Raw genomic sequence first — 26,104 nt, 5'->3', positions numbered from 1 at the left:
TACACTTTATTCTAGTACTGCCAAAAAAAAAGCCTGTTCCCCAGGGTCACACGCACCCCCCCAGGGGGGCGCGCCCCACTATTTGAGAAGCACTGGGTTAACTGAAGTATAAATTGTCCATAGGTGTGAATATGGGTGTGAATGGTTGTTGTCTATATCTGCTCTGCAATTAGTCGGTGACCAATCCAGGGTGTACCGCGGCCAGTCGCTCAAAGGCAGCTGGGATAAGTAGATACATTTCTAGATTGATTGGGTACCTGTTTATTCAGAACACTAAATGTATAATAGTTAATGTTAGGGGTAACGCCTTATTGTTCTTTGTACGTCATTGCTGCAAAACCCAGACAGGTAGAACAGGTTAAGGTTTTTGATCTCTCTTTTCAAACCACCAACAATGTACGAGTTGAGTAATTTTTCTTATTACCAAATAGTGTGAAGCATGTTGTGATTCATGCACCCCTTGTTAAAAGAATTCATCCTAAAAGATGTTAGTACTTCAACGAACGTCATTGGCTCGGAGAAAATCACGTGACTCGCGGAGTAACTCGACGGGTTGCGTCAGAACTACGTCACAGCCAAAGTGGCGATCTTCTTTTAGTAATTACATGGCTGACGACGTAAGGCAGCAGCTGAGTTCCTAGCAATCTGATAAGCGTAGTGTTCGACGATTGCAGTTTGGTAAGCAGGCCAAAGTTTCTCACGATATTCTTGCGTGATCAAAATTTAACAGAACAAAAGCAAGATAGCCGTGCAGTTCTGTAAGCGTCCATAGTCTAGCACAGTGGATGCCATTTTGTGGCAACTGCGCGTGGTTTTTGCTTAGCTTAGCATCGAGGTAAGGGGCCTTTCTGTATTTTTCAGCTAAAACCACAACAACGACATTAAATATTCAATTAGTATTTAACGGACTCCTTTTGTGATAGACGTATTTTTTTTAGCACGGATTGGGATTTTGACGTTTAATGGTTGCAGGCCAATGACTGAAATGGGCCACCGTTGCACATACCGAGTTCATGATTTCGCATGGTACTACTACTACTAATAATAATCATATCTTGGGAAAAAAAAGTTTCTGTACGCGTGTCTGAGGATTGTTTTTTGGACCATCAAGGCTATCGTTATACCGAGTGTTGAGTTTGTAGCGTTGTTTTAGTCTCTAAAATGTCCAATTGAAGATAGTTATTACACTTCTTTCAACGATTTCAAACATTATCTGTGTTCCCATACACTAAAATGAATACATTGCAATTGAACCTTTGCTTGACTAATTGCTGTAATTTGATTAAATCTAGCCATACATATTGCCTAATGTCTGGGATAGTGATTTAAATTAAGTTTGGGTGGTAATGCTTTACTCACTGGTTTGGCTGTACAGTATTGGAGCAGCAAAAGCTTGAAATTTGATTTTTTTTTTTTTTAATATTCCTCTCTAGCATTCAGATTGCTTACCGAAGATGGTCCGACCACATTTTGGACCTCCACGCATAAAGCCCAGGTATCATACATTGATTAAGTCAGACCCAGTCATCAAGTGTTCAAGTCTTTTGCTATTTATCTCAGTTGCATAACTTGAAATGATTTACTCTTCTGGTTGTTTACATTCAGCAGATCCTATGATGGTCATGGCAGTGGGCACAGAGAAGGTAATTATTCCCCAAACTCAAAAGCAAGAAGAGACCCCCACGGCCACCCAGGAAAGCCCCATGCAAACTGGAGCGAGTCGAGGGGTAGAGGTCGACCCCCACCCGACAGAAGAGCTCCACTTATGGAAGACCGAGAGCCACGTTTCAATAACTGGAGGTCGCACAATCAGGATTCCTATCAATCATATCCTCCTAAAATGGAACCACATCACAGCCAGAGGAGACCGCCTTCATCCAGACCAAACCGTTCCCCGCATGCCCCGCATCAATCATCAGCCCGCAGTCCTCCACGAGGGCCCCCAGGTCATAGGGGTCCTCCTCCTCATGGCCACTCCTCATCTCACAGATCACCCTCCCCGAGACGTGTTCGAGGCCATCCCGGTGACAAGAGGCCTGGCCCCCCACCCGCCTTTCAGGGCTCTTTCAGAGACCCCAAAAGAGAGCCTGGTTTCCCCCAACAGGAGCCGAGGCATCGAGGCCCCCGTGGGGATGTCAGTCCAAGAGAGAGGCCCTTTGTGGACTCTGGTCACGGCAAGAAGCGATGGAACGACGGCGGAGCATTCTCTCATCCGCATAATGGCCAACACGGGCCTCCGGTGCCTCAGCGGAGCCCAAGAGAGATGCATGGGAGAGGCTCGTGTCCAGAGAGGTACAGGATGGAAGCAGCTCTTCCAGCTGGTTAAAACGGTTAAAAAGAAGGCTGACCCTGATGCAGACCTCAGTTACATGGCTCATAATGCCGCATACCCAGCCCCCTTTAAATAATTAATGGGTGTTGATAAGATCTGACGTAAATGTGCTATCACCTGCCTTTGAGAAGAATTTCTGTAATTGGTCTGTAATTTATCTTTGATGCCACCTTCCGCCAGTTTCATTTTGAAGCTGCTTAATATAGAAAGCTCCACCACCCGCTTAACATGGCAGGAGGATCTGTTATTGTAACGATGTCTTCTGTCTGATGGATATGCAGGTGGTCATCTGAGCAAGACTCCAGAAGGCAACGTGGTCCCATGGAGAGGCAGGGCGGCAGACCCCACAGCATGGAGAGTGCAAAAGATCTCCCTCGGCTCCCCCTTTTCAGACCCCCACCTTGGAAAGGAGGCCCGCCGCCATCTTCGTCCTTCCACAGGAGCCCCCCGGACAGGCAACTGATGGGTCCCCCCCGCAAGAGGAGACTATCAGAAGTCAGCATGTCCTCATCCATCCCGCCACAGGATCACAGTGGCCCTAAATACCCCAGAAGAGAGAGAATTCCACTCCTCAGTATTCCCAGACCATTTGGTGGTAGACCTTTATCACTTAGGGATAGAAGTTTCATATTTAAAGGCAGACAAATGCGATTTGAGCCCCCCATGAGACTAAGAATTCCTCCACCTTTCAGACCCAGGCCGCATCTGGGTGACATGCCCCCTCGGGGACCTCCCAGCTCTGTTCTTGCTATCAGAAAGAAGCGTTTCCAGTCTGATCCTGTTCCCTTGAAAAGGCTGCAACCAAGAGCTCAACAGTCCCCCGACAGAGATGAAGACCAAGCCGGCAGGTCCCTGCGTGAGACTAATACCAGAAAAGAACAGGTGGAGTCTCGTCGCTCCTTGAATACGCACAGGTACGGTATTTTCCTTTTTGCACTCTTCGCAGGGGCTTGATGATGATGATGATGATTGGGAGGTCAAGAAAGAATGTTTTGATCATGAAAAACGGAGAAGATGATTCACAAAATGCTACGACTCAAACTACGCCCCCCCCATGCCCTCGCTATCTACGTTCTGCATAATCCATAAAGAGATGTTTATTCTCCCGCGCCGTGAAAGCAAACAGCCCTCAAAGTCTGCCACAAAATGTTTCAGTGATCCTGAAGCCCCGCCCAGTTCTGTCGGTTGTCTTGAGCTTGAAAGGATTTGCCCTCTTATTGTAAAAAAGTTCTTTGGCCTCTTGAATCACGCAGACTGTTGAAAGAGAGACCTCGAACACAAGGCATGCTTAAGAATTATCCACAAATACTTGCTAGCGTGGGCATCGGTGCTTTGTTTTACACCGAGATGGAAGACTCAACTGGGGGATGCTTTCCAGTGAAGAGGAGTTGGTAACTAAAGGATGGATTTGCTGCTTCATTCTTTACTCATGGTGGCAAAAGAATTTTTACATTTCTCTGCATCAATTGAAATGTATTCGTAGCCAAATTGAAGTCACACTTGGCTACATAGCAAGTGGAAGAGGAAAACTGCATTCTGTCTACAGAATGAGTCCATATTTGACGGGACACCTAATCTGGAGAAGAAATGGAAGACGAAATGAAGTTAGATCACCCTGAAGCACTGAAGAGGTCTGCTTTTCTTCTTGGAAGAGCATTTTGTACATCACGCCTCCTCCCAGAACAACAATGACTATAATACTTGAAGTTCAAGCTGCTGTCACCATGATGAGTCAAATGTTAATTGACAGCAGTACTAAAAGGATTCATTCCGCCTCACCAAACCAAGCCTGCATAGCTGAAGACTGACGTGTCGCCAACTGTTTGCAACTGTTGGCAGTCATGATGCCACCTACAATATCTGGGTCTGTGAATTCTCACTCCAATGCTTACAACCATAAATATATCCCAACTTGTCCGTGCTTCTATGCATAAACACGCCCAAGAAGGCAAGCTGCAAAGATGTCAACGATTTCCCTTGCACTTGTCTAAAGGAAGAGGAGTCTGCTTGCCCTTTTCACCGCCTCGAACCCCCCAAGTCCCGTTTCTATGATGACCTGAGGTTTCGCGCAATCGTGGGATCACCTCTTTAAACCCCCAGCACAGCTGGAATTTGGATCCCTGCCTCGAAACGTAAAGAAACCTTCACGACTTGTCAGCGTTTCCATTCAGCTGATAAAATAGCGCCCGCCGCATCAGTAAATCATCTTTGTGGACCAAATAAAACGCGCATAGGAGGCGGATTGAAGAGTTGTTGATGCAATATTTTGCAATGCCCACCCGACCGGCCGCTTTTACTGGGTAACTGAAGAGAGCTCAGGTTGATTGCGAATATAGGAGTAAAGCAGCATGGCCGATCCATGGTTTTGTAAGTACCACCGTGTGACATCTGGCTTTACATGCTTATTTTCTTCCTGCAAAGCTGTGCTGTTCATTACTGATTTGTCACGATTTGACAGGTCATTCTTTCTTTGCGCGTACCTCAACCATTCATCTCTCTTCAGATCTTCCCCCGTCGAGAAACGAGACCTTGTCGTCGTCTCTCACTGGGCGGCCGGCCCAAGCACATCCAAGGAAGACTCTCCTTCGAAAGACCGAAGCCCAAAGTCCAAAACTGGTAACTTCCAGTCATTTCCTGTTTTGTCACCTGGGACGTGCTTTTTGTCAACCAATTAATTCTTCTTTTGTCAATCCTCTTCTGAGACGCGTCTCTGAGCAACCCACCAACAAAAGCTGACTCAAGATCACAATCGCCAGAAAGAAAACGAGGATATCTGGAGAGAAGAACCTTCAGGTACTTATTCTGATAGTTTTACAAAACAAACATGGCATGATTGGCATCCCGATATTGAGAATAATTTTTCCCCCAGGCCAGTTAATATAATAGCTGACAGGCCCTTCAGACGACCTGGACCCATGCAAGTGAGTGAAGGCATTCATTGAAATTACCTGTTCAAAACCTTTAGCTGTTTTTATCTGCTCATTGTTGTCTTTTACTTGTGAAAAGATAACGGATTGATTTTCTCGTGACGTTTGACAGAGACCAAAGTTTCTCGGACCCAGAAAGCCTGGCCCCGAGCCGTCTGAGAATTTTCGACGACCACTCATGGTATGTGGAATAATCAGACCAAATCAAATCATTCTTTTTTTTTTTTGCCTTGCTAACGAGTATTAACCTTCATTTGCCAAGGAGAACTTGGTGCCACGCCCCTTCCCAAACCAAAAGCCAGTGTTCCGAAAAAGTTACAGTATCATGTCCAAGTACCGCAACATGAGAGTGATGCGACAGCGTGCGCCGTTCAACCGAGGACCCCCCCAACAGCGCTGGTGACCTCCTCAGTCAGGCACAAGCAGTCACTTTGAGGTAATCAGCAGAAGATTGCAGTGAATGAAAGACTTGAAGCAAGTGCCGATACTGGAGACGCTAGTTAAAAAAGTCACCAATCAAGTTGTATCGGCGATACACTACTTATTTAACAAAGCCTTGTACAATTAGTTGTTCTTTCCTCGTTAACATTTTAAGTCATCACAAAACTGTTAATATACACACACAAAAATCTGCTGTCAGATGTTCAGGACTATTATGCTTTTTTATTTGTTTTGTATTTTGTAAGACCAAGTACCGTTTAAGAACTCTTGAGTGCGTTTCCCAAGGAACTACGGCTTTTCAAGTGACTTGGCATCCTTGTGTAGATATAGTGTTTATCATAAATGAAGTCTATTTGTCTTGAATATTTTCTGTGGCAGCCCGTATTCTGTATGATTAGTGTATTTTGCGAAAGAACCACAGTTCTCTCCTTACATTCAGCTTTTTTGAGATTTTGAAATAAAATCTGGCCATGCACAAAATATATTTTTGTCAGATGTTTTATTCTTTTTGGACAATTATCCATACTTTGAGGTTTCTAACAAGAATGATGATCTTCTGCAGCGGACTACCAGTTCAAAATGTTGACCAACACAATAGATCTTGTTGATCTATCACTTTTTACTTTTGTGTAAGCCCTTCCTAAAACCACTTGCTTGCCCTTCACTTGGAGACACCCTTCATACCGTGTCCTCGTGATATTCGTGTGCTGGGTGTCGAACCCCCCCCCCCCCCCCCCGTGCTAAACTTAGCCCTCAATGCTGCACCCCTCATCAAAACACTAAACAGGCCACAATGGCTGGTGTTGAGTTACCACAGATGCTGCTGTATCTCACTGGGGAGGATTGCTAAACACGGTAAGTGTGTGTGTACTCGACTCTGTACGCTAAACTCCGATAGTCCAACACTACACCCTCAATACTAAGCATCGTTGTGCATATTGATATTTGGAAAGGTTTGAAATACTTTATTGAAGTGTATGTGCTGATAAGGAATGCATGTGCGTGGGTTTGGGTAACAACCCACAAATGGCAAATAACTACAGTACCTACCATGTCTTTTTAAACATTACTTAAAAGTCATGACAAAACATTGTCCTTACTAATGTTTTAAATACAATACGGTATCTGATCTTATTCCACTAATAAATTTGTGCAGTATTTGATAATTAATTTCAATGCAGTATAGGTCAAGTGTTTATTTCAAAACCCTGCATTGCCATCAGGTGTAAACTTGATGGAAAATACTAAAAGGAATTTACGTGTGACTTCTCCAATGCCTCAACAAAACTCCCATGAAGCAAACCAGAATGGAGCTTCCCGTCCTGTAAGTATTAAGGGGAGAAAAAAATCGGATGAAATTGTTTTACTTTGGGTCTTCTATTCTTCACAGGCAGATAAACCCAGACATGTTCGTACGCAGTCATCTGCATCACTCTCGCCGCTGCTTCCCAAAGCTCTCTCCGCCGTCCTGCACGCCAGACAAGTCCACGTCCTCCCCCGCCTGAACCTCGACTCCGAGCCTGGACCCATCAGAGGCCCGGCAGAACACTCGTCACCCAAACTGGAGCAGCTGCAGTCGGAGCTGGGAGAATTGAGGGAGCAGTTTGAACAGATGAAAACTCAGCACAAGTAGGCATTTGCACTCATTGACACAATTTTCCTGCACGCTTGTTTTACCAAGCTCATTATCTTGTGTTCCAGCAAAGAAATTAAACTTCTGATGAGTGAGCTGGATGAAGAGAAGAGAATTCGTTTGACCTTACAGGTAAGAAACAAAAGCATCAATGCACTTACTACTTTGATTATCATCATGCAATGCCATCCATGGTTTTATCTTTTCCATTTTTTTAGATGGAGCTACAACGTATAAAGAAGCACATGTCAAAATGACAATAGTTCTAAAATAATTATTTGCTTGTAGTTTGTTGTGGTGTGTGACTAAACTGCACCATGCGGAAAGCTGTTGAGCATTCATGTATAAATAGCTATAAATAACTAAAATACCAAGAATAGCCGTCAGCATGGTTTATTACAGTACAACAATGCTACCGTTTTTTCCGGACTATAAGGCGCAGCGGACTATAAAGCGCACCATTAATGCATCATGTCAGATTTTTAATCCAAATCAAATCATTCTCCATTTTATCTTTTTTATTTCAACTTCAGATGCAACAAATGACTTTATAACCACAAAATAATGATCCATAGTCTTTTTGATTCATGATTCATAGTCTTCAGCAGGGCCACTTATACTTGATTTCATGACACAATGCTTCGGGCCAGTTTGAATTTAGGAATTTAGTCCATATATAAGGCGCACTGGACTATAAGGCGCACTGTCGGCTTTTGAGAAGATTTTAGGGTTTTAGGTGCGCCTTATAGTCCGGAAAATACGGTACCTAAAAAAAATAAAAAATGGAGGCAACATTTTGATTATAATTTTGTATTGGATGGTGAAGATGTACCTAATATCTCTACGTTTGTAAAATTACATTTAGTAGAAAACATTCGACATATATTTTAAAATATATAAAATATTATTATTAGTAATAGTTTCCAAGGATACGTAAATGAGCCAATGTCACTTTATTTTATGTTGAGTGTTTTTATCCTGTTTTTGTTTTCCAAGAAATTTATTATCCACATGAAATGTCTTATTGTGATTTGAAACAAGAAGAGCCAGTAGTAAATATGCTCAGATAAGTCATTTAAAAAATATATACTATTGTGTATATATATATATATATACTGTATATATTTTGTTTCAAATACGTATGAGCAAACAATGCTGTGAAATGAGTTGCTTGTTGGTTGGCATCCATTAAAGACAAAATATTGTAAAATGAAATATTTTTTATTATTATTTTAGTACAATCTCATCCACACAAATAAATAATATATACATATATATACATATATATTTTATATATATTTAGCTGGTCAGTTAAAAATACATGTCTTGTGAAACAGCACTAAAACGTCAATGTTGCAGATGAGGCAGTGATTATGTTTACTTTCACGTTACAAAAACAATACTGTTATGTGAGATAATATCTGTAGGGGATTCTATCTGATTGAGAACTAAATTTTTCAGTGGCATCAGATCATCAAACCAAATCTCTGGAAACAGACAGACAGTACATTTGATGCGGCACACTGTGTGTGTGGCCTCAGAAATTGGAGTCCTGGCAGGGAAGCGGGGTGAAGGAAACCTCTTTGCTCTCCTCCAGAACCAGGTCGTAGCGACACAGAGGCCTGAGGTGCACAGGTGAACAAACAAGTGTCAACTAAGCCACTGTAACAACAGTGAGGTTGCAAACGGATCAATAGCCCACAAATATACCTGTCGTGTCGTTCCAGATGTGTGAGACGTATCCAAAGAATGCGCAGTTTATATTTGGGTTTGAAAACATTCCCAGTGGAGAACGTGAGAGACATCTTGGTCACTGACGGTAGGTCGCTGTCAAACTGTGCGAACAACTTTGTCTCTGTGAACTTCTTGAACTGGGCTGCTCTGTTGAAAACATACAGGAATGTTGTGCCAATAATTCATAATCATTTAAGCCACGGGTGTCAAACTCAAGGCCCGGGGGCCAGATACGGTCCGCCACATCATTTTATATGGCCCGAGAAGACAAATTGTGCATCAAATTCGTGTGTCATTACTAGAATTGCAAATTGTCTTCACTTTTAATATCTTTTTCTTTTTAAATATTTGACCAGTTTTTACTCGTCTGATTTGAAAACGAGTTATCTGTCAGTTTGTTTTGTAGCTTAAACTGTATATAATATGAGGTGCTCATACATTTATTTGGGTTGACAGTCATAATGGCCCTCCGAAAGAAGCTGTGACTACAATTCGGCCTGCGAAAAAATTGAGTTTGACACCCCTGAATTTAGGAGTATTCATTTATAGACTTACCGGTCAATGTATGCCACTGCGTCTGTACCGTTGCCGTGAAGTTTAGCAGTGATATAACCCCAGTGTTCCGCCTCATTCCATACCACCACATCCAGTCTGTAATTGGCCACTAGCAGACAACATTCCATCAAATGACACTTCCGCAAAGACAAACACTCCGTTTCATATTACTACGTATTATGACCTTTGTGGAAATGTAAACATGTCGCCGTGTTTATGTCAAAACATCCCATCCCGTTACCTTTTCTTATTCATTCTCATCATACTTACTGCAGAATGGAGCCTTGTCATTTGTGGTGAAGTAAGTTTTGGTTTGGCCCAGTTTCAACAAAATGTGTCTCCACTTGTTGATGTTGTAACCTGGATTGGAGAGAAAAACATCAATGCAATATAATCTAAGGATATAAAAGACAACACAAAATCGACTTTGTCAAATGTCTTATTTTGACTTTTCTTTTTTCCCTATTTCCATAAACTAGTACGGTATGACAAATGGATCTCATGAAGTTGATTAGGTGTAACTGTTAGGCACAATAACGTATTTACCAAAAACAGGGCATCCAGCATCCCCAAACTGCGTACAGCTCGTACACTTGCCGTCCTTGAAATCCTTGAACGAAGCGCACGGGAAGGCTCTGCTGCTGCAACTTTGATTCAAAGACTCAAGGTAGAGGTACACTGATCTCTGATGGTCACATTTAAAGTAGGCTGTTCCTACATAAAAAAAAAAGTAGAGCGTGGAGTGTTGTCAAAAAATTTTCAAGTAATTTAAAATAACTGAATTGAGATTACCTGAGAAGATGGTTTTAGGGCAGCCAGGTTGATCTGTTCCTTCATTGGCATAAAAATCAATGTGACCAATAGGTTCTCTGTAACCCAAGCCTGGAATAACACAAGCATGTTAAAACAACATGACACGATTTCTTCTCCAAATTAATTCTTTTTGTTTTACCATCGATGTCTGTGTGCAGAGCATCGACAAACTGGGCGTCTGTGGGATCCAGACGGTCCTCTAGGGAAGTTCCGGTGAACAAGGGCCCTGCAGGATCCAGAGCTGTCCAAATGCAGTTAAGTTAACCATGACTCGTATGATTTGTGCCCCGAGGCAGCAAAGTAGCCCCAATATCCCCAGACCATTGGATGGAGTGAAAATGCTTCACCTGTAATCCTTCCAATTGTGCCGTTCAAGTTCGCGCCCACAAAACCAGATATGTGAGCGCCAAGACTTATTCCGATGATATGGATATCACTCGGAGAGGCACGGTGCTCCTGTAAAATGACACACCAATAAAATCCTTTCTTACCTTCACAAGTCAGACTACACTTTGTATGATGATGAGTGTCGTGTGAAAAGAAATCCACATGGTACCTTCATCAGTTTAAGAAAGGCAGTGAGGTTTTCTCCAGCCTTGTGTGTGTTCTCCACCACCTTGAAATAATTCAAGTTAGCAGCTCCGTTATTCCAGTCCACCATTATGACGTTGATGTCATTTCTGGCCAGAAGCAGTTCTGTCATTTTGTGAGCCCACACGGGGGGCGAGCCCGTGGGCCGAAACCCGTGGATGACAAAGGTCGTGGGTCGAGAAAGGTTGAAGTTAGGCTCGGCCAAGAAGTTGGTGTGAGACAGAAGCGAGCCGCAGTGTATTGTGTCCCTGGTGAAAAGCAGCAATCTTATCTTGAGGCTGGTCCCGATGATCGCGTGAGCCAGATCTAAATCTATTAAGTCCGCACATTCTTTAGCTGGAGGAGAAGCAAAGACATCAGCCATTGCAGTGTAATTCAAGAAAACAGATTTAATTCCCTTTTCAACATCCATATTTGTCTATTTGGTCAATGCACTATTGAACACTTAAAAAAAACAAAAAAACAGTGTGGGATCACGGGAATTTGTTTTTGTAGCGGTCAACACAAGCAACCACGGATGAATCAGATGAGAATCATCATGAGGACAAGTGACTGTATGGTCTATTTGTCCAATGCACTATTGACCAATTTAAAAAACAAAATACACACAGTGTGGGATCACGGGAATTTGTATACGTAGTGGTCAACACAAGCAACCACGGATGAATCAGGTGAGAATCGTCATGAGGACAAGTGACTGTATGGCGCATAATGTCAAGTTGATAGTAACCAGAAATTTGGAACAACAATACACAGACTCATGTAAGACACATTGTGTTTTCAAATCAAAGATGAAAGCATTAAACTTAGTGTTGATATTTTTTTCCATATCTTATCAGTTGTCTGTCAAAAGAACCATACATCTTTTGTTTAGATCGACGTTTTTGAAAGAAATGGCGGAGCACACCGAGATAGCATTAAATATTACTGTAACTGGTCACTACTTATAAAAGAATTGAACACAATACATAGCATTTCCGGAATTAAAGCAAAAATTGGTATTTCAACATGTACGATCGGCTACGCTTTTGTAATGTATTGTACAGCTGCTCTGGAATTCCTTTCACAGTTGTGTGTTCATTCCACCAATACTTGATGCATTAGTTTGATGTCATTGTTTGGAATGGACTGACGTGAGGAAAACGAAACCTATTGAGTAATTCAAATGAATTATAACTTTCTGGATACAAAACAGGTTTTGACTCCCATCCTTTTTTTTCTTTTTCAAATCATGTTGAAACTTTGTTTTGTATTTATTGCGCAGCTGAAGCTGAACCCGACTCACGCTCTGAAAAGTTATTGTATTACAACTTGTGTTCAAGACCAAGATGAGGCCTTCAGGGGCCAGATGAGTTACAAAAGAGACCATTGTCCCTTTTAGAAACTGTAAAGTGGAGGCATGATTATACGTCATTGTTTGCCATTCCCTAAGGGAAAATTGCAGTTGTGACTGAAGTTTGATGAAAAACAATACAATAGAGATAATATAGACCCATCCTGTTTATTAAGTAATGATGCCCTTGCCGATACAAGGAATCGATACTTGATAGTGCCATTACATTTTTAAATTCCAGCATAGCCTGCCCAAGTGGAGACATCCATGATGGTTAAGTGGTATCGTGTCTTAGAATTGGAGCATTTTTTTAAAGTATGAATATAGATGTATAGTGTGAAGTCAAAAAAAATATATTGACCTCATGTTGTGCAGCTATATGTCTAATGAAAATAATAGAAAGTCAGTAAATATAATCATCAGTTATGGCAAAAAAAACAGTTATATAAAAAAAAGCTACTATAATATGAAAACATGACAGAATTGGGGTCGTTGGGTTTCTATGTACAGTATTTGTGCTGCAGAGAGTTTAAATGGTGATATTTCTAAAAATACCAGTGTGACTCGGCGGCACACAATATTCGCAAAACTATCCGTTGTGTTGACAATGTTATCGAAAATTTGAAGTGAGTGACAATTGTTTTCCCGCTAACCATCTTTAAGTGTCTCAGTGAAGCTTTCACTTCCTCGTATCTTGTCTGAACCCCTTTCCCAATTGCAGTACAGTCATACTTCCCCTGTCAAACGTGCACTCACAGATATAATAACAATATTTAAGAAAGCACTCACCGAGCCTACCTTTGCATATATCTGCAGTTATTGCCAAGAGAAGTATCAGGAATGGCCACAGGGACATGATTGAGGTCAGCCACGTGTAAATTTATCTGGATTTTAAAATACAGCGATTTGGAGTCTCTCATTGCAAATAACATCACAAATAAAGTACATGCTTAACAATTCCTGTATCCTCACTCTACATAGTATCAGAACTCTGAGGTTAGTTTTTTCCCCTATCTGCTATTCTTTTTTTTTCTTTTTCTGTCCCATAAGAGAGCAGTTTCAAAGTTGTAAACATTTCTTCTCCGGCAACAGGCAAGACCAGCTTAGTTACTCATCTACTGACCCTCCTATGTTGGCACACAGGATATGCATGACCAACTTTTTTCAGCGCCACGGAGCCGGCCGGTCATTCTTTTGATCTCGTGTGACATTAATTAAATGGAGATGAGCAGAAATCAATCTCTGACTTGCTTCTTTACATATGTACACTGTTAGGCATTCCTAGTTACAATCAAAGACTGGAATTGAGTGTCAAGCCCTCAGAATCAACTTCATTAGTCTTACCTTAGTTGTAGGGAAGAAGTCCAAGGTTTCAAATCTAGAAGCCTATCCTGTGTTTGTATCCCTACATGTTGAGGCACTGTTCACTTCAGGAAGTTAGTTGTTCAGGAGTGAGAGATACTAGTCCCGCCCGCCAGCTCTCACCAGGAGGGCCACACCCCTTGCTCCAGGTCATTGTGCTCGCAGGTGAAGCATTCTTGTCAACCTAGTCCTGGTATGTGAGCTATTTCTGTACATTCATTTACATGCTAAGTTTCACTTATCATTGCAAATTCATTCTCATGACACAATATAATCTATATGATGGACGAGTTTAACCCTATGAATTGATTTGCGAAAATACATTTCTTATTGAAATGCACCTGCATAAACTGCATATAAAAAGTCACACGTTTAATTCAGGGAAAAAAAAATCTCAGATGGGTTTGGGAGATTTTGATATGATGAGATGAACCTTTTTGGCAAAAATTCCAAGAGGTGCTATATGTGTGCACTGCTCAACAAGATAAAAAAAACACACCCACACACACACACACAACATGTATTGTTTGACCCATAAATAGTTTAGTAAACTTTACTTCTTTTTTGTCAAGGATTGACAACGCATAACAACGTGACAAGTATTACACTGTCAAACATTTACAAGCAATAAAATCAAAACTACCCTTTAAAAATTATAAACCATTCCAACGATATCCAACTCTACTGTCCAAAGAGTAATTACATAAGAATGCATGACGTGTGCTTGGTTCCAAAGACTGTGCAGCTGCTCACAGTTTGCATTTTTCTTGCTCTGTCACACATCAAAATGCGAAATACATTCTGATGAATTGCTCACAAGAATACTTTTTAATTGTAATTCTTTATTACAGTCTTGCGCTGTCTACATGGAGATATGGGGAGTCGACCGGACGTCAGTAATGACAAGAACACCGGCTTGAACTTTGCTCACTACATTGTATCGTCATCAGGGTCCGGCTGGGGCCAGGGAACGGTCCGCATACTTGGAGCCAAATAGAGGTTTCCACATATCTGCTGTGCTATAGAAAAGCTACTACATAGGTGCAGGGTTGTCACAAGACTCTTTGACAGAATGGCAGGAAGGAGACGTAACAGAGGCGGCAACAACCAGCAACAGGCCCCGCAGAGACGAAGAGGAGCCTCAGGCCGGGTAAAAGGCATCTTGATTTCAATGCATCTTTTGTTCGTTTGCTATGAGGAAAAAAAAACTGGTGATGAAAATATGACCAAAAATTGTCTTGTTTGTTTAACAGAACACAAGCAGTAGCGTGAAATTAGAGTTAAAAAAACAAACAAGCGACATAGCAGATAAAATTGTGTGGGATTACATGTAGACAAAACAAAGTCCATGTACTGAGCCGCAATGATTGCTTGCATTATTCATAGTGGTCTAAAAAATATAAACATGTGTTTTTCCCAGTGACACACATTTTTGTTTACTAAGTGAGTCAGACATTTACGTTGAATGCATCTTGGCAATCTTTTAAAAGCTCGACCGGTTTCTCTCGGGATGCCTGACTGCTTGTCCACACACGTCCACACTCTGCCCCACGGGCGGATCTTTAAAGCAGCGTTTCCCAACCTTAAAAAAAGTTACAACTTCAAGAACTATAAAAATATGAAATAATGGTCTATAATATTAATACCAACTTGAAATTAGCATAAAATTGGGCCTGTTTAAATGAACACGTATTAGGTGATACACTCACAGGAAGCTCTGTCTAATTCCAAAGATATATTTGTAATAAATGGGTTTTTTTTGTGAAAGAAGTAAAATTGCATAATTTGCTGTGGCAGTACTATGATCTCATTGTTTTTATTGACTTTCTAGGCTTTGCGGGAGCCGGCTGTATTTGCCAAGTCGACTGGTTGTGACTCAGACGTCCCCCATGAAAAGTTAACCATCGCTCAGGCGAAGAGGGGCACACCAGGTTGCCATTGATATCTATTTTACAAATTATTCTCTGTAGAGTTTGGTTTGATCACAAATTTCCACTTACAGCAATTATTACACAAAGTTCAAACTCAAAAATTCCATTTTAATGGATCATTCAAAATTGCACATTAGAATAAAGAACTGAAAACACACACATCTGCCCATCCATTTTCAACTTTGTATTCATACTAACATTCTCACTGTCATTGAGTGAACCACTACACCATCAGTGACTCACACCCACCTACACACAAACATTTCAGTTGAAAAACAAACAACAATCCTTACATAATGGAGAATTCAGCTGGAAGTTTTAATTAAATTTTTCAAAAGGAATTGTACATTGCATATGCAGTATGATTTGATTTCTATATTGTTTGAGTTACTTTTTCTGTTGACTTACTATACAAGTTGACTTAGTGTACTATTTATCATCATATTTATCATTTTACAGCAAGCTGTGAATTTCTAGATAGCCTGTATTGTTTTATGGCACCATCAGGTATTACCAAAAATGTAATTCTTCCTTTCACATTTCTTGTCTTGTAGCTAATAGGCCCGTACGGGTGTACGCTGATGGTATATTTGATCTTTTCCATTCTGGACACGCCCGTGCGCTGATGCAGGCCAAAAATGTGTTTCCTAACACACACCTGATTGTGGGAGGTAAGCTCGCTTCTTTTCTAAATCCTTCAGCTAATCAACAGTGAACAGAATTACAGTGAATGTGTTTGCTTGTATGAAGTGTGCAGTGATGAGCTGACACACAAATTTAAGGGCTACACGGTGATGACCGAGGACGAGCGTTACGACGCATTAAGGCACTGTCGCTACGTCGACGAAGTGGTGCGAGATGCTCCCTGGACCCTCAGCACGGAGTTCCTGATGAAACACAAGGTGAAAGGTCGTGCAGTTGGAAAACAAGCCGCTTCTCGCTGGGCGTTTTTCAGATTATTATGTGACACTTACAGATCGATTTTGTGGCCCATGATGACATCCCTTACACCTCTGCTGGATCAGAGGATGTTTATAAGCACATCAAGGCTGCAGGTGAGGATTCAAAATATCGCAGTGTTATTCATTTTGCTCATGTTATGTATGGTTGAGCAGCACAAACAGGTTTTGGGCTTCAGCTCACCGGTGACTATACTTTTAAAAATGGGGGTTGGATGGCTCGTGTGTCATTGTGGCAGGAATGTTTGTGGCCACCCAGAGGACAGAGGGCATCTCAACGTCCGACCTGATCACTCGCATCGTGCGTGACTACGACATCTACGTACGACGGAACCTGCAGAGAGGCTACACGGCCCGAGAGCTCAACGTTGGATTCATTAACGTAAGGCCGAAATACGTGACTGATTATTTTACTTTATTGCCACCTGAACAGAAATCAATCAACTTTGTGTCCATGACAGGAGAAGAAATATCGCCTTCAGAACCAGGTGGATAAGATGAAAGAGACCGTCCGTACAGTTGAGGAGAAGTCCAAACATTTTGTGTACCGAGTGGAGGAGAAGAGCCACGACCTCATCCATAAGTGGGAAGAGAAGTCACGGGAATTCATTGGCAACTTTCTGGAGCTTTTTGGACCAGATGGCGCTTGGGTATGTTTACGTTGACATTTAATTCGCATAAGATAAATCTACTGTTGAAGCATTATAACAATCTCCATCTTTTTGTTTGTGTCCTTGTGCAGCATGCTATTCAGGAGCACAGCGGACGAATGCTCCAGGCCTTGTCGCCTTACTCGTCCCCTCGTGGCTCCCCCAGCAGCAGTCCTACCAGAATGCGTTCACGCTCTCCTGACTCCTCCCCATCCTCGTCTAGAACTTCTCCCGCCTCCACATCACCTACTGCCTCTCCATCCACTCGCCGCCGTACCTGAAATGGGAACACTTCTTCGTCAAGGCTACCTCTATATTTGGAAAATAATTTCCCAACGTTGGGTCTGTCTTTAAATATGATTCTAAATATAGTTGAGGCGTTCAAATTGACTTAATTCAATCTTGGCATCAAAATAATGTATTGTTGGTTTATTTGAATACAAGTGCAAGACATTCATAGTCATGTTGTTTCCTCCACAAAGCAAAAGTGATTATTTTATTTTGAAATACAGTTTAATTTGAAATTTTGGTTATGAATTGAAAGAAACTCAAATTATGAAATGAAATGATATTTAAACATTATGCAGTTTACGTTCACATCTACTGTATTGTACAGTAATTTCCCTGTATGGATAGCAACAATTTATGTTTTTAATTGTAGGTACATAATGCAGTCAATATGTTTTTTTTAACGAATTGGTGAATAAATAAATAAAGAAAACTAGAAATATATAGTTACAGGAAAGCGAGAAGCGTTGTGGTGTCTGGGATTTGTAGTTTTTCAGTGGTCGCCTAGCATGGCCGTGACGTCATGACTCCACTCGCTGCTACGGACGGACCAATACGGATTAAAGATGGCGCCCTCTCATACGGTGAGGTGCTGCAAACGGGCTCTTAACTGGATACCTGTCCTGTTTATTAACCTGGTCGTTGGCTGGTCTTACTACGCATATGTTGTGGAGCTTTGTGTCTGTAAGTATACTTTGTCATTTATTTTGTTTGTATTTATTTTTTAATTTTGAGTGCACATTTATTTGTCGTGGGGGTGATAGTGCGCTTGTGTTGACAATTTCCCGGTTGCCAACTTATCAGCTGTCATTTGAAGAAGTATGTTTACAGTCATTTTAAATCAAGTCATGCTTACTTTATTTTTTTTATTCATCCGTTGTTCTTTCACTTACAAAAAATATTAATCCGAAGGCTCTTGTAATTAGACAAATGTTGTTTTTGCAAGAAGTCTATGCCTCCTTCACGTCAATATTATTTTCCTAACGGGAAATAAGTTGTTGTGTGCTACACGTTCAGATCAATTTTGAAAGCATGCATTTTATTCTAATGTTCTTTTCCTTCCAACAAATCAGTTTGACTGAAATACACTCCAGTACACTGTAGTGAGTTTTTAAAAATGCATCTTTCATTGGTTTCCCATCGACTTAAATGTGATGAAGTGAATTTAAATATATGCCCGTGTCCTTGTGTTATACTTGACTTTTTTTTGAGAGTTTTTTTCTTTTCTCTGTGTTTTATTGCATCCATAAAACAGTCATTAAGGTAACTGATTAATAAGTAAGATAGATTAGATTTGTTTTTCAAACAAGCAGGCTGATTTGATTTACAAGGAGACAGGACTAAAAAACCTGTGTGAAGCTGGCCCCCCAGATTTCATTTACAAGGAGACAGGACTAAAAACATTCAGTGTCCATTGCAGATGGCTTCTTTCTAACTGCCAGCTTAGAACTGATGATACCATTATCTGCTCTCGATGAATTTTAGTCAGGCGAGGGGCGTCTCTGCTTTCTCAACAAAGGTCCTTCTCATTGTCTTATTGTAAGGGGGGGTCACTGCAAGCGGTGCCAGGCCCTTGCCACATGGTGCCAGGACGGGGTGTCGTGTCATGGCAGATGTTAATTTATGCATTCTTGATGAGCATTCACTAATACTTTGTCTCCTTCCTTTGTGCATGTATTGTAGATACAATCACAAACAATGCAGAGCGAAGTAAGTGACCATACATGTTCCTTTTTAACTTATTAGCAAATATTACATTAGTGTTGCTTCATATTTGCTTCCTCTTAACAGTCAGCTACCTGGTCATCTTCCACATATTCTTCTTCATGTTTATATGGTCATACTGGAAGACCATCTGCACCAGACCTGCCCAACCATCAAAAGTGGTAAAAGTTGTTTTAATCGTCACACCTCACTAGAAGTGGTTAGTATGTCTGCCTCACATTTCTGAGGTACAGTTTGCGAAATCCGGCCCTTGTCTTGTCAGTTCACCTTGCCGAGAGCAGAGAAAGAAATGTTTGAAAGAGAAGAACAAGCGGAGATGCAACAGGAAATTCTGAAGAAAGTGGCGAGGAATTTACCCATCTACACACGTACAGCAGGAGGAGGTGAGGCTTTTAACTGCACTTGGAAATACTGACTGCATTGTGGGCTGTTTAACAATAGACCACCAGGAAGTGTGCAACAACGGAAGCACGCACGCACGCACACACATATACACACCATTTGTCATTAGTCATCTTATCCTTCACTAACATCTTTACACACTTGCTGCAATCACAAAAGGAAGTTGGCAAAAAATTGATGAGCAAATTACATTTTAACAAGAACCCAGTGACAAATTTATTTCCTTCAAAAATATCTAGAGCGCTTGTGTTTTCCTGCTCAGGTGCAGCAAGTTCATGTGTAGCCAGAGTAACATCTAACAGACGGGCTAACTGGACTCACGTGAGCTTGTTTGTCTCTTTGGGCGCACGTGGGCTGTTCCATTCAACAACAACATGTAGAATTCTGTCTTATTTTTAGACAATATAGTAGGGAGTAATTAATGGTGGAAATAACTTATTTTTTAGAAACTAGGATTTGAAATTTGCGGGTCCTGCTGTGGTTTGGAAAATGTAGTCCTTTGTGTTAACGATCAATTAAATATTTGTAATATCAAAAAAAAAGAAGAAAAAAAGGCATGTTAATCTTCTCAATTCCCTACAGCGATCCGATACTGCGGCCTCTGCCAGGTAATCAAACCTGACCGCTGCCACCATTGCTCTACCTGTGAGATGTGAGTACTTCATTTAGGAGTGGTTGACTGAACCAAAGTACTGTTAAAATTATATTTTCATATGACGCTTTGCTTAATTATGTATCTCCTGTGCTTTCTATTGGATAAGGTGTGTGCTTAAAATGGACCATCACTGTCCTTGGTACAGTAATTCCATTTAATTATGTAAATAAATAAATCAGTCATTGACAGGTTTTAAGTTAAAGTGTGATTTTCCACTCCTAATTTCTTTTCAGGGTGAACAATTGTGTTGGCTTCTCAAACTACAAGTTCTTTGTCTTGTTTTTGGCATATGCTTCGCTTTACTGCGGAGTCATATGCGCTACCGTCGTCCAGTACTTCATCAAATTCTGGACTGTAAGAACAGACACTTCTTTTTTCCAAATAAATTGATGATTGTGTGTCTCACAAATTTGTATCGTTTAATTTGAGGGTCAGTAATTGTCCTTGTGTTCTTCTCCATAGAAACATCTTCCCAACACGCACGCCAAATTCCACATATTATTCCTTTTCTTTGTGGCAGCGCTGTTTTTCATCAGCATCCTATCACTCTTCAGCTACCATCTCTGGCTTGTAGGCATGAACAGGACCACCATAGGTACATTTGGAGCTTTTACATTATTGAGTGGGACAGTCACTGCTGATGTCTCGCTTGCACACAATAACCCCCCGCCCCCCCACCCCCAACAGAGGCTTTTAGGGCCCCGGTGTTTGTGAAAGGTCCAGACAAAAATGGATTTTCTCTCGGCTTCAAACGAAATGTTGCCGAGGTGTTTGGAGATGAAGCCAAGCGCTTTATATTCCCTGTTTTTACCAGGTAAAAAGTCAGTTCTAAATTAAAAGAGCACATACTATCAATACAAGATGTTTAATAGCTCTCTATTTTGACAGTCTGGGCGACGGGCATTCATTTGTAACCAGACTGGTGCACATAGATCCTGAACAGGCAAACAGCATCTTGCAACAAAATGGCAAAAGGTTATTTGCATTACTTTTTTTTCCAGCATTTTGTTCGTCTGTTTTTTTTCCCCGCCTTGCCTTTAATCATCAATGTGGCTTCAATTGCAGTCTTTCTAATGAGGAACTAAGCCCTAATGGACTGGCCCACGATACACAACACAAAGTGAATGACAACAAGGATGAGAATGGTACACTATAGAAAAAAAACAAGTTTCATGTCATTCTAAAAAGGCAGCATCTGTATTTTGGATTCTGTGTTTCTCTTTTAGGTGGAATCCAAATAGTGTCGGTGGCCATGGAAAGTGAGCCATAGAAGGTAAATCAAATTGGAGAATTATTGGGTTTTGTCTTTTTGTCTTTTCTCCTGTTTTTTTTTTTTTTTTTTTTTTTTTTTTTTTTTAATACATTGTTTTATTTGCTCATTCAGCTGACCTCACTCGCTGCCTTGACCATCAGCAACGTCCACAGGAGCCATCCTGTCCTCAGCTAGACTTCGACACTCCCAATAATTGTTTTTGCTTCTTGATACTCCAAGGGCTTTTTTTAGACTGCAGCAGTCTGATCCAGAGGTTTGCATTAGTTGTGGTCCAAAAACATTAACAACAAACTGGTAGGGCTTTACCCCCCGAGCCAGTGTGCATATTTCACTTCAATAACAAATTTCCATTCTATTCAGTATTAGACTAGCATCATTGAATAGCGCTCATGTTTGTGAAGCTTCAGTACACACTGAATGGGTCAGGAGAGATGAATGCTGCCAACCATATGTGCAATATGTCCAAGAAGATTCAGCACAATGAATCACTTTTTTTTTTTTAAACTGGGTTCAGTTAATGTGAAAGGATTTATTTTTGTTTACAGCATTTAACTTTGTATTTTGTCACATTTATTAAGTCATATTTATTATTTCGGCTTTAGGCGTGAGAACTAAATCAAGTTTAACTTGATACCTTAAGTGTCATTTCAGAGATTTTTAACATGTATGTACTAGCAACTTGAACGGCACTATCAATATTTGTAAATGACTTCCTTATACTGTTTGTAAGTTTATAACCTTTACCTCTTTATTTGTATAGCGCTTTTACAACAGCTGTCGCTGTAACGGAACAAATCTTAAATATTATAAAGCACAGTGATGATTTAATTTCCGCATTTGATACGTTTTTCTTCCACCCCACACATTATACAAAATAGTTGAGGTATTTGGTTTGATTGAAAATTTCTAAAATGTTAAATTAAATTCTAGTTAATACCTAGTTAACCCTAACCCTAACCCACTCTTCAAATTTGATTTTCTTATTTTATAAATAATATAGATGTCATAAAATACATCGCAAGCAGTCTGCCTTCCAAACGGCCTTTATCTGTTTTACACTTTTTTATATTCACCCACTACGCCCAGCCAAAGTTCACGTGTGACGGTACATTCATTTACTGTCATCTTAATGACTGCAACTGCCTGTGAATGAATGAGCGACCGTTACTTCTGTAGGGATTCTCATAAAACTGTGATTTCTTAACGTGTCATCAAGCCATAGCTCCTTAAAAGTAGCATAAGGTTAAAGTACACTCAACTTGAACCCATTGTCCACACGGCCATGTGAGGGAGAAAGACTACTTTTTCCCCCCTGTCACTTTGTCTGTAAAATCTCGGTTTGATCAGAGCTTATGAAATTCGAATAAGAGGATTTATAGGGGGGAATTTTAGGCAAGAAGAACATCAGGAGTTATGGAGGACATCAACAACAGCAGCATTGATCCCGCCTGTTTGCAGGAACCACCTCTGGCTATGGATGTGATAAAGCGTAAGTCTTTCCTTATCCAGCAGGTCAAGCGAATGACAAAGCATCGAAAGTCTTCAGATTCTGCATCTCGTACACGTCAAAATAGATTTAAGCCAAAAATAACAGTAAGGATAATAAAAGCCGATTCAATGTTGTGCCAAATACTCAGAATCTTTTCTAATTCTAAGAACAGAAACTACTTTTATGTAATCAGAGGATACTCTAGCCATGTTCATATTTCACCAACTCTTTGTTGCACGACTAGAATTTTCCTTTTTGTGTGTTCCAATCAGAGCTAGATGCGTTGGGAATGGGTCTGTACGCCATGCTCACCTTCATGTCCTGCACATCCCTGCTTCTCTATTTGGAGCAATGTGTTTATATTTATAAAAAACTGCCCTACCCAAAGAAGACGACCATCATCTGGGTCAATGGAGCTGCACCTGTAAGCTTTCCGTTGCCCTCCTAAATATGTCTGCCATTTTATGAATGGACTCACCATTTACGTATTTCAGGTCATCGCCACCATGTCGTGTTTTGGCATGTGGATCCCCAGGGCTGTTATGGTCACAGATATGACGTCAAATTGGTGCGTGATTTCAGCTTTTGGGTTATAAAAATAAATTTTAATTTGCCTAATGTTTTTTGCTTTAGACAAAATGGAAAAATTAATTCCAACTACTCTCATTGGAAATATGCTCTTAAGCACGTTTTTCGCTTTGACAAAATGTAAAAATTAATTACAACCACTCTCGTTGGGAATATGCCCTTGAGCAAGTTACTCAACTGTCACTTCATCACGCGTCATTAACTCGGAGTGAAACTTTGCGTGTAAAGTCTGAGTGTGGTTTAAACCGCTCGATGAATCATTACACGGGAAAAGATCATAGGTCACACTAGTTTGAATGTTTCATATTGATTCAATTTGCCCACATATACTTGAATTGTTTTTGAAAGGCGGTTCCATTTTTGCAGTTATTTTGCAGTGGTGGTGTACAAAGTGTTGGTTCTGCTCATTGAGGAGTTGGGTGGCAGCGATGAATTTCTGAAGCGCTTTTCTGGGAAACCCTTCAAGATCACCACGGGGCCGTGCTGCTGCTGCTGCCTCTGTTTACCTCGTGTGCCCATGTCGCGGTACGACTTTTTAATTTTTTCATCCTACATCAATGGAATTAAAAACAAATCCTTTTCAGGGGCATGTTGTTCCTTCTGAAGTTGGGTGCACTGCAGTACGCCATCCTCAAAACGGTGCTGAGCATCCTCTCCATAATACTGTGGACAAACGGCAACTTTGACCTCTCAGATGTAAGTTTCCTTTCTCGCTGCATCCCCGGAACGGCAAACGATTGCAAAACAAACAGTTCTTTTCCAGCTCGAGATCACCGGCACCGCAATTTGGATCAACCCGTTCATTGGCGTTCTCACCATCACCTCCCTGTGGCCCGTGGCCATCGTGTTCATGAACACCAACCACCTTTTACGCCAACTCAATATTGTACCAAAGTACGCCATGTACCAAGTGAGTTGACACGAGCCGTTTGCTATAAAACAAAACGTGTTATATAATGCATCCCATTAACTAAGTGCTTGTTTTTAATCCTTAGCTAATACTCGTACTAAGTCAACTGCAGACGTCCATCATCAACATTCTGGCTCTGGATGGAACCATCGCCTGCGCCCCTCCGTTTTCTTCGCAGGCCCGTGGCTCCAGTGAGAATCATTTCCATGTCCTGATATTTATCCCCTCATTTTGGCATGACCTGAACTTGATCTCTTTTCTGTCTGTTTCCCACAGTGCTAAGTCAGCAGATGATGATCATGGAGATGTTCATCATCACCTTGGTTACTCGCTTTTTTTATCGTCGCACATATGAAACGCTTAGCTCACCCGCGTGTGACCAGCACAAGGACGGAGCCTCCCTGCAGGCCGCCCACATGGAGCACGACGTCTGAACGAGGGGAGCTGAAAGATGTGCTTTATCTGAGGTACCATTGCTCAAATGAAAACTACCTCAAGTGGAAGAAAACATTATATGACAATGTATTTCTGCAGGACTGTATTTACTAATTTGACTAAATTCTTTTAGGTTAGTTTCTAGTTCACATAAATTAACCTTTGAATAAATAATATCATAATCCCACTTAAAAGGAGCCATATCATTTTGTTTTGGCTATTTCAGGCCTGCTTTTTTTTTCCTTAATATGTACTCATCTTTACGTATTAACTTATTGTTCTATTAGTAACACTATTATCTTTTTAAAGACTGAATTTTTAATAGTGATTTTATCAAGGCCTTTGATTATAGCTATAATCCCTGACACAATATTTTTCTCATTGTTTAATGTCTGCGCAATTAAGGAGTGTTTACATGAAGATTGTCATAATTGAAAGTTATTTCATTGCTCAATGGAATCAAGTATTTAAGGGTTTTTATGTGTGATGTGTATCTGCATTATCTACGTAGCGCTCCCACCAAAACTTTTGTTGTTTGCGAACAAAACAAAAATGATTTATTTAAAGACTGCTGACCCACTTAGTACAAAGCGGAAAATACTTGGATGAAGTGGCAGCTTTATCTGCTGTTCCTCTAACGGCCAAAAGAGGGCGTGTTCCACTTGGAATACTCAAGGACCCAACAACCCCCCCCCCCCACCCTCGCCTCATTTATAAAAAGCAGGAAAGTTGACATGTTGCACCAAAATACTGTACTATGTACTTTTATTATGCATGCAAACAAAAAAGATAAAGATGCTCTCATTTCTGAGTATGATGTTGCATTCTTAATGATATGCTACTAAAATTATACCAAAGGTTTCTATTGACTTGAACTTCAAAAACAGATACTCCTCTGCAGTTATGCAATCGTTCTCATGACTTTATTGTGTTCAATTCTGATTCTAAGGCTTGGTCTTCTTCCGCTTTAAATTTGATTCATTGGTTTTAAAAATTACTTCGACAACATTAACACCCACGCAAACATCCATCCATCCATTTTCTGTACCGCTTAGTCCCCATGGGGGTTGCGGGCGTG

At 40.9% G+C, this 26,104-nt stretch overlaps 6 protein-coding genes across 13 annotated transcripts; 5 read left to right on the top strand and 1 right to left on the bottom strand.

Moving 5' to 3' along the window:
* Positions 1-520: 520 nt before the first annotated feature.
* Positions 521-6,182, top strand: si:ch211-114c12.2 (uncharacterized protein LOC336578 homolog). 6 transcript variants are annotated; one of them, XM_061299388.1, is made up of 9 exons: positions 521-678; positions 1,434-1,495; positions 1,609-2,292; positions 2,614-3,246; positions 4,836-4,948; positions 5,035-5,125; positions 5,202-5,253; positions 5,372-5,440; positions 5,522-6,182. In XM_061299388.1, exons 2-9 carry the CDS (start codon positions 1,455-1,457, stop codon positions 5,660-5,662), a joined length of 1,824 nt encoding a protein of 607 aa, XP_061155372.1. In that variant the 5' UTR covers positions 521-678; positions 1,434-1,454; the 3' UTR covers positions 5,663-6,182. The 6 variants fall into 6 exon arrangements, with proteins under 6 accessions (XP_061155372.1, XP_061155374.1, XP_061155371.1 ...); XM_061299390.1 differs by having other exon boundaries at positions 1,606-2,292; positions 5,558-6,182; XM_061299387.1 differs by having other exon boundaries at positions 1,606-2,292; positions 5,525-6,182.
* A 261-nt stretch (positions 6,183-6,443) lies between these two features.
* si:dkey-71d15.2 (SH3 domain-containing kinase-binding protein 1) lies at positions 6,444-8,510 on the top strand. The gene is made up of 5 exons (XM_061299325.1): positions 6,444-6,555; positions 6,924-7,024; positions 7,091-7,329; positions 7,402-7,465; positions 7,552-8,510. Exons 2-5 carry the CDS (start codon positions 6,935-6,937, stop codon positions 7,588-7,590), a joined length of 432 nt encoding a protein of 143 aa, XP_061155309.1. The 5' UTR covers positions 6,444-6,555; positions 6,924-6,934; the 3' UTR covers positions 7,591-8,510.
* Positions 8,511-8,535: 25 nt separating this feature from the next.
* lipia (lipase, member Ia) lies at positions 8,536-13,837 on the bottom strand. Of its 2 annotated transcripts, none has more exons than XM_061299319.1 (11): positions 13,704-13,837; positions 13,149-13,243; positions 10,992-11,362; positions 10,783-10,891; positions 10,575-10,676; positions 10,415-10,504; positions 10,169-10,336; positions 9,893-9,982; positions 9,623-9,731; positions 9,044-9,214; positions 8,536-8,955 (listed from the first exon to the last, which is right to left on the bottom strand). In XM_061299319.1, exons 2-11 carry the CDS (start codon positions 13,213-13,215, stop codon positions 8,871-8,873), a joined length of 1,362 nt encoding a protein of 453 aa, XP_061155303.1. In that variant the 5' UTR covers positions 13,216-13,243; positions 13,704-13,837; the 3' UTR covers positions 8,536-8,870. The 2 variants fall into 2 exon arrangements, with proteins under 2 accessions (XP_061155303.1, XP_061155304.1); XM_061299320.1 differs by having other exon boundaries at positions 13,158-13,243.
* Positions 13,804-18,013, top strand: pcyt1bb (phosphate cytidylyltransferase 1B, choline b). 2 transcript variants are annotated; one of them, XM_061299323.1, is made up of 9 exons: positions 13,804-13,914; positions 14,573-14,871; positions 15,553-15,652; positions 16,207-16,323; positions 16,403-16,554; positions 16,629-16,707; positions 16,851-16,993; positions 17,073-17,261; positions 17,354-18,013. In XM_061299323.1, exons 2-9 carry the CDS (start codon positions 14,794-14,796, stop codon positions 17,540-17,542), a joined length of 1,047 nt encoding a protein of 348 aa, XP_061155307.1. In that variant the 5' UTR covers positions 13,804-13,914; positions 14,573-14,793; the 3' UTR covers positions 17,543-18,013. The 2 variants fall into 2 exon arrangements, with proteins under 2 accessions (XP_061155307.1, XP_061155308.1); XM_061299324.1 differs by having other exon boundaries at positions 13,875-14,720; positions 14,793-14,871.
* An 83-nt stretch (positions 18,014-18,096) lies between these two features.
* On the top strand, positions 18,097-22,432 carry zdhhc20a (zinc finger DHHC-type palmitoyltransferase 20a). Its single transcript, XM_061299321.1, has 13 exons — positions 18,097-18,233; positions 19,233-19,259; positions 19,341-19,435; positions 19,537-19,657; positions 20,259-20,328; positions 20,438-20,470; positions 20,565-20,685; positions 20,794-20,926; positions 21,019-21,145; positions 21,220-21,306; positions 21,397-21,476; positions 21,558-21,604; positions 21,716-22,432. Exons 1-12 carry the CDS (start codon positions 18,116-18,118, stop codon positions 21,599-21,601), a joined length of 1,056 nt encoding a protein of 351 aa, XP_061155305.1. The 5' UTR covers positions 18,097-18,115; the 3' UTR covers positions 21,602-21,604; positions 21,716-22,432.
* A 123-nt stretch (positions 22,433-22,555) lies between these two features.
* LOC133168070 (organic solute transporter subunit alpha-like) lies at positions 22,556-25,763 on the top strand. Its single transcript, XM_061299326.1, has 8 exons — positions 22,556-23,093; positions 23,366-23,517; positions 23,588-23,661; positions 24,048-24,206; positions 24,266-24,377; positions 24,445-24,591; positions 24,677-24,782; positions 24,868-25,763. Exons 1-8 carry the CDS (start codon positions 23,018-23,020, stop codon positions 25,023-25,025), a joined length of 984 nt encoding a protein of 327 aa, XP_061155310.1. The 5' UTR covers positions 22,556-23,017; the 3' UTR covers positions 25,026-25,763.
* Positions 25,764-26,104: the final 341 nt, after the last annotated feature.

This window comes from Syngnathus typhle, linkage group LG15, assembly GCF_033458585.1.
Source record: "Syngnathus typhle isolate RoL2023-S1 ecotype Sweden linkage group LG15, RoL_Styp_1.0, whole genome shotgun sequence".
In the NCBI taxonomy this organism is placed as follows: domain Eukaryota; kingdom Metazoa; phylum Chordata; class Actinopteri; order Syngnathiformes; family Syngnathidae; genus Syngnathus; species Syngnathus typhle.
Note: the sequence above shows the minus strand (reverse complement) of the source record. Positions and strands in the feature narration are given on the sequence as shown.

Coding starts and splice junctions, on each gene's coding strand:
- zdhhc20a (XM_061299321.1), top strand. CDS start 18,116: ATGGCGCCCTCTCATACGGTGAGGTGCTGCAAACGGGCTCTTAACTGG. Junction 19,436..19,536: donor CTGCCCAACCATCAAAAGTG/GTAAAAGTTGTT, acceptor TTGTCTTGTCAG/TTCACCTTGCCGAGAGCAGA. Junction 20,329..20,437: donor CATTGCTCTACCTGTGAGAT/GTGAGTACTTCA, acceptor CTATTGGATAAG/GTGTGTGCTTAAAATGGACC.
- si:dkey-71d15.2 (XM_061299325.1), top strand. CDS start 6,935: ATGGAAAATACTAAAAGGAATTTACGTGTGACTTCTCCAATGCCTCAA. Junction 7,025..7,090: donor AGAATGGAGCTTCCCGTCCT/GTAAGTATTAAG, acceptor TATTCTTCACAG/GCAGATAAACCCAGACATGT. Junction 7,466..7,551: donor GAATTCGTTTGACCTTACAG/GTAAGAAACAAA, acceptor CCATTTTTTTAG/ATGGAGCTACAACGTATAAA.
- LOC133168070 (XM_061299326.1), top strand. CDS start 23,018: ATGGAGGACATCAACAACAGCAGCATTGATCCCGCCTGTTTGCAGGAA. Junction 24,378..24,444: donor GCAACTTTGACCTCTCAGAT/GTAAGTTTCCTT, acceptor GTTCTTTTCCAG/CTCGAGATCACCGGCACCGC. Junction 24,783..24,867: donor TTCGCAGGCCCGTGGCTCCA/GTGAGAATCATT, acceptor TGTTTCCCACAG/TGCTAAGTCAGCAGATGATG.
- si:ch211-114c12.2 (XM_061299384.1), top strand. CDS start 1,455: ATGGTCCGACCACATTTTGGACCTCCACGCATAAAGCCCAG. Junction 5,126..5,201: donor CTGGAGAGAAGAACCTTCAG/GTACTTATTCTG, acceptor TTTTTCCCCCAG/GCCAGTTAATATAATAGCTG. Junction 5,254..5,371: donor GACGACCTGGACCCATGCAA/GTGAGTGAAGGC, acceptor GACGTTTGACAG/AGACCAAAGTTTCTCGGACC.
- lipia (XM_061299319.1), bottom strand. CDS start 13,215: ATGTCCCTGTGGCCATTCCTGATACTTCTCTTGGCAATAACTGCAGAT. Junction 11,363..13,148: donor TATATGCAAAGGTAGGCTCG/GTGAGTGCTTTC, acceptor CTTCTCCTCCAG/CTAAAGAATGTGCGGACTTA. Junction 10,892..10,991: donor CCTTTCTTAAACTGATGAAG/GTACCATGTGGA, acceptor GTCATTTTACAG/GAGCACCGTGCCTCTCCGAG.
- pcyt1bb (XM_061299323.1), top strand. CDS start 14,794: ATGGCAGGAAGGAGACGTAACAGAGGCGGCAACAACCAGCAACAGGCC. Junction 16,994..17,072: donor TCAACGTTGGATTCATTAAC/GTAAGGCCGAAA, acceptor TGTCCATGACAG/GAGAAGAAATATCGCCTTCA. Junction 17,262..17,353: donor TTGGACCAGATGGCGCTTGG/GTATGTTTACGT, acceptor GTCCTTGTGCAG/CATGCTATTCAGGAGCACAG.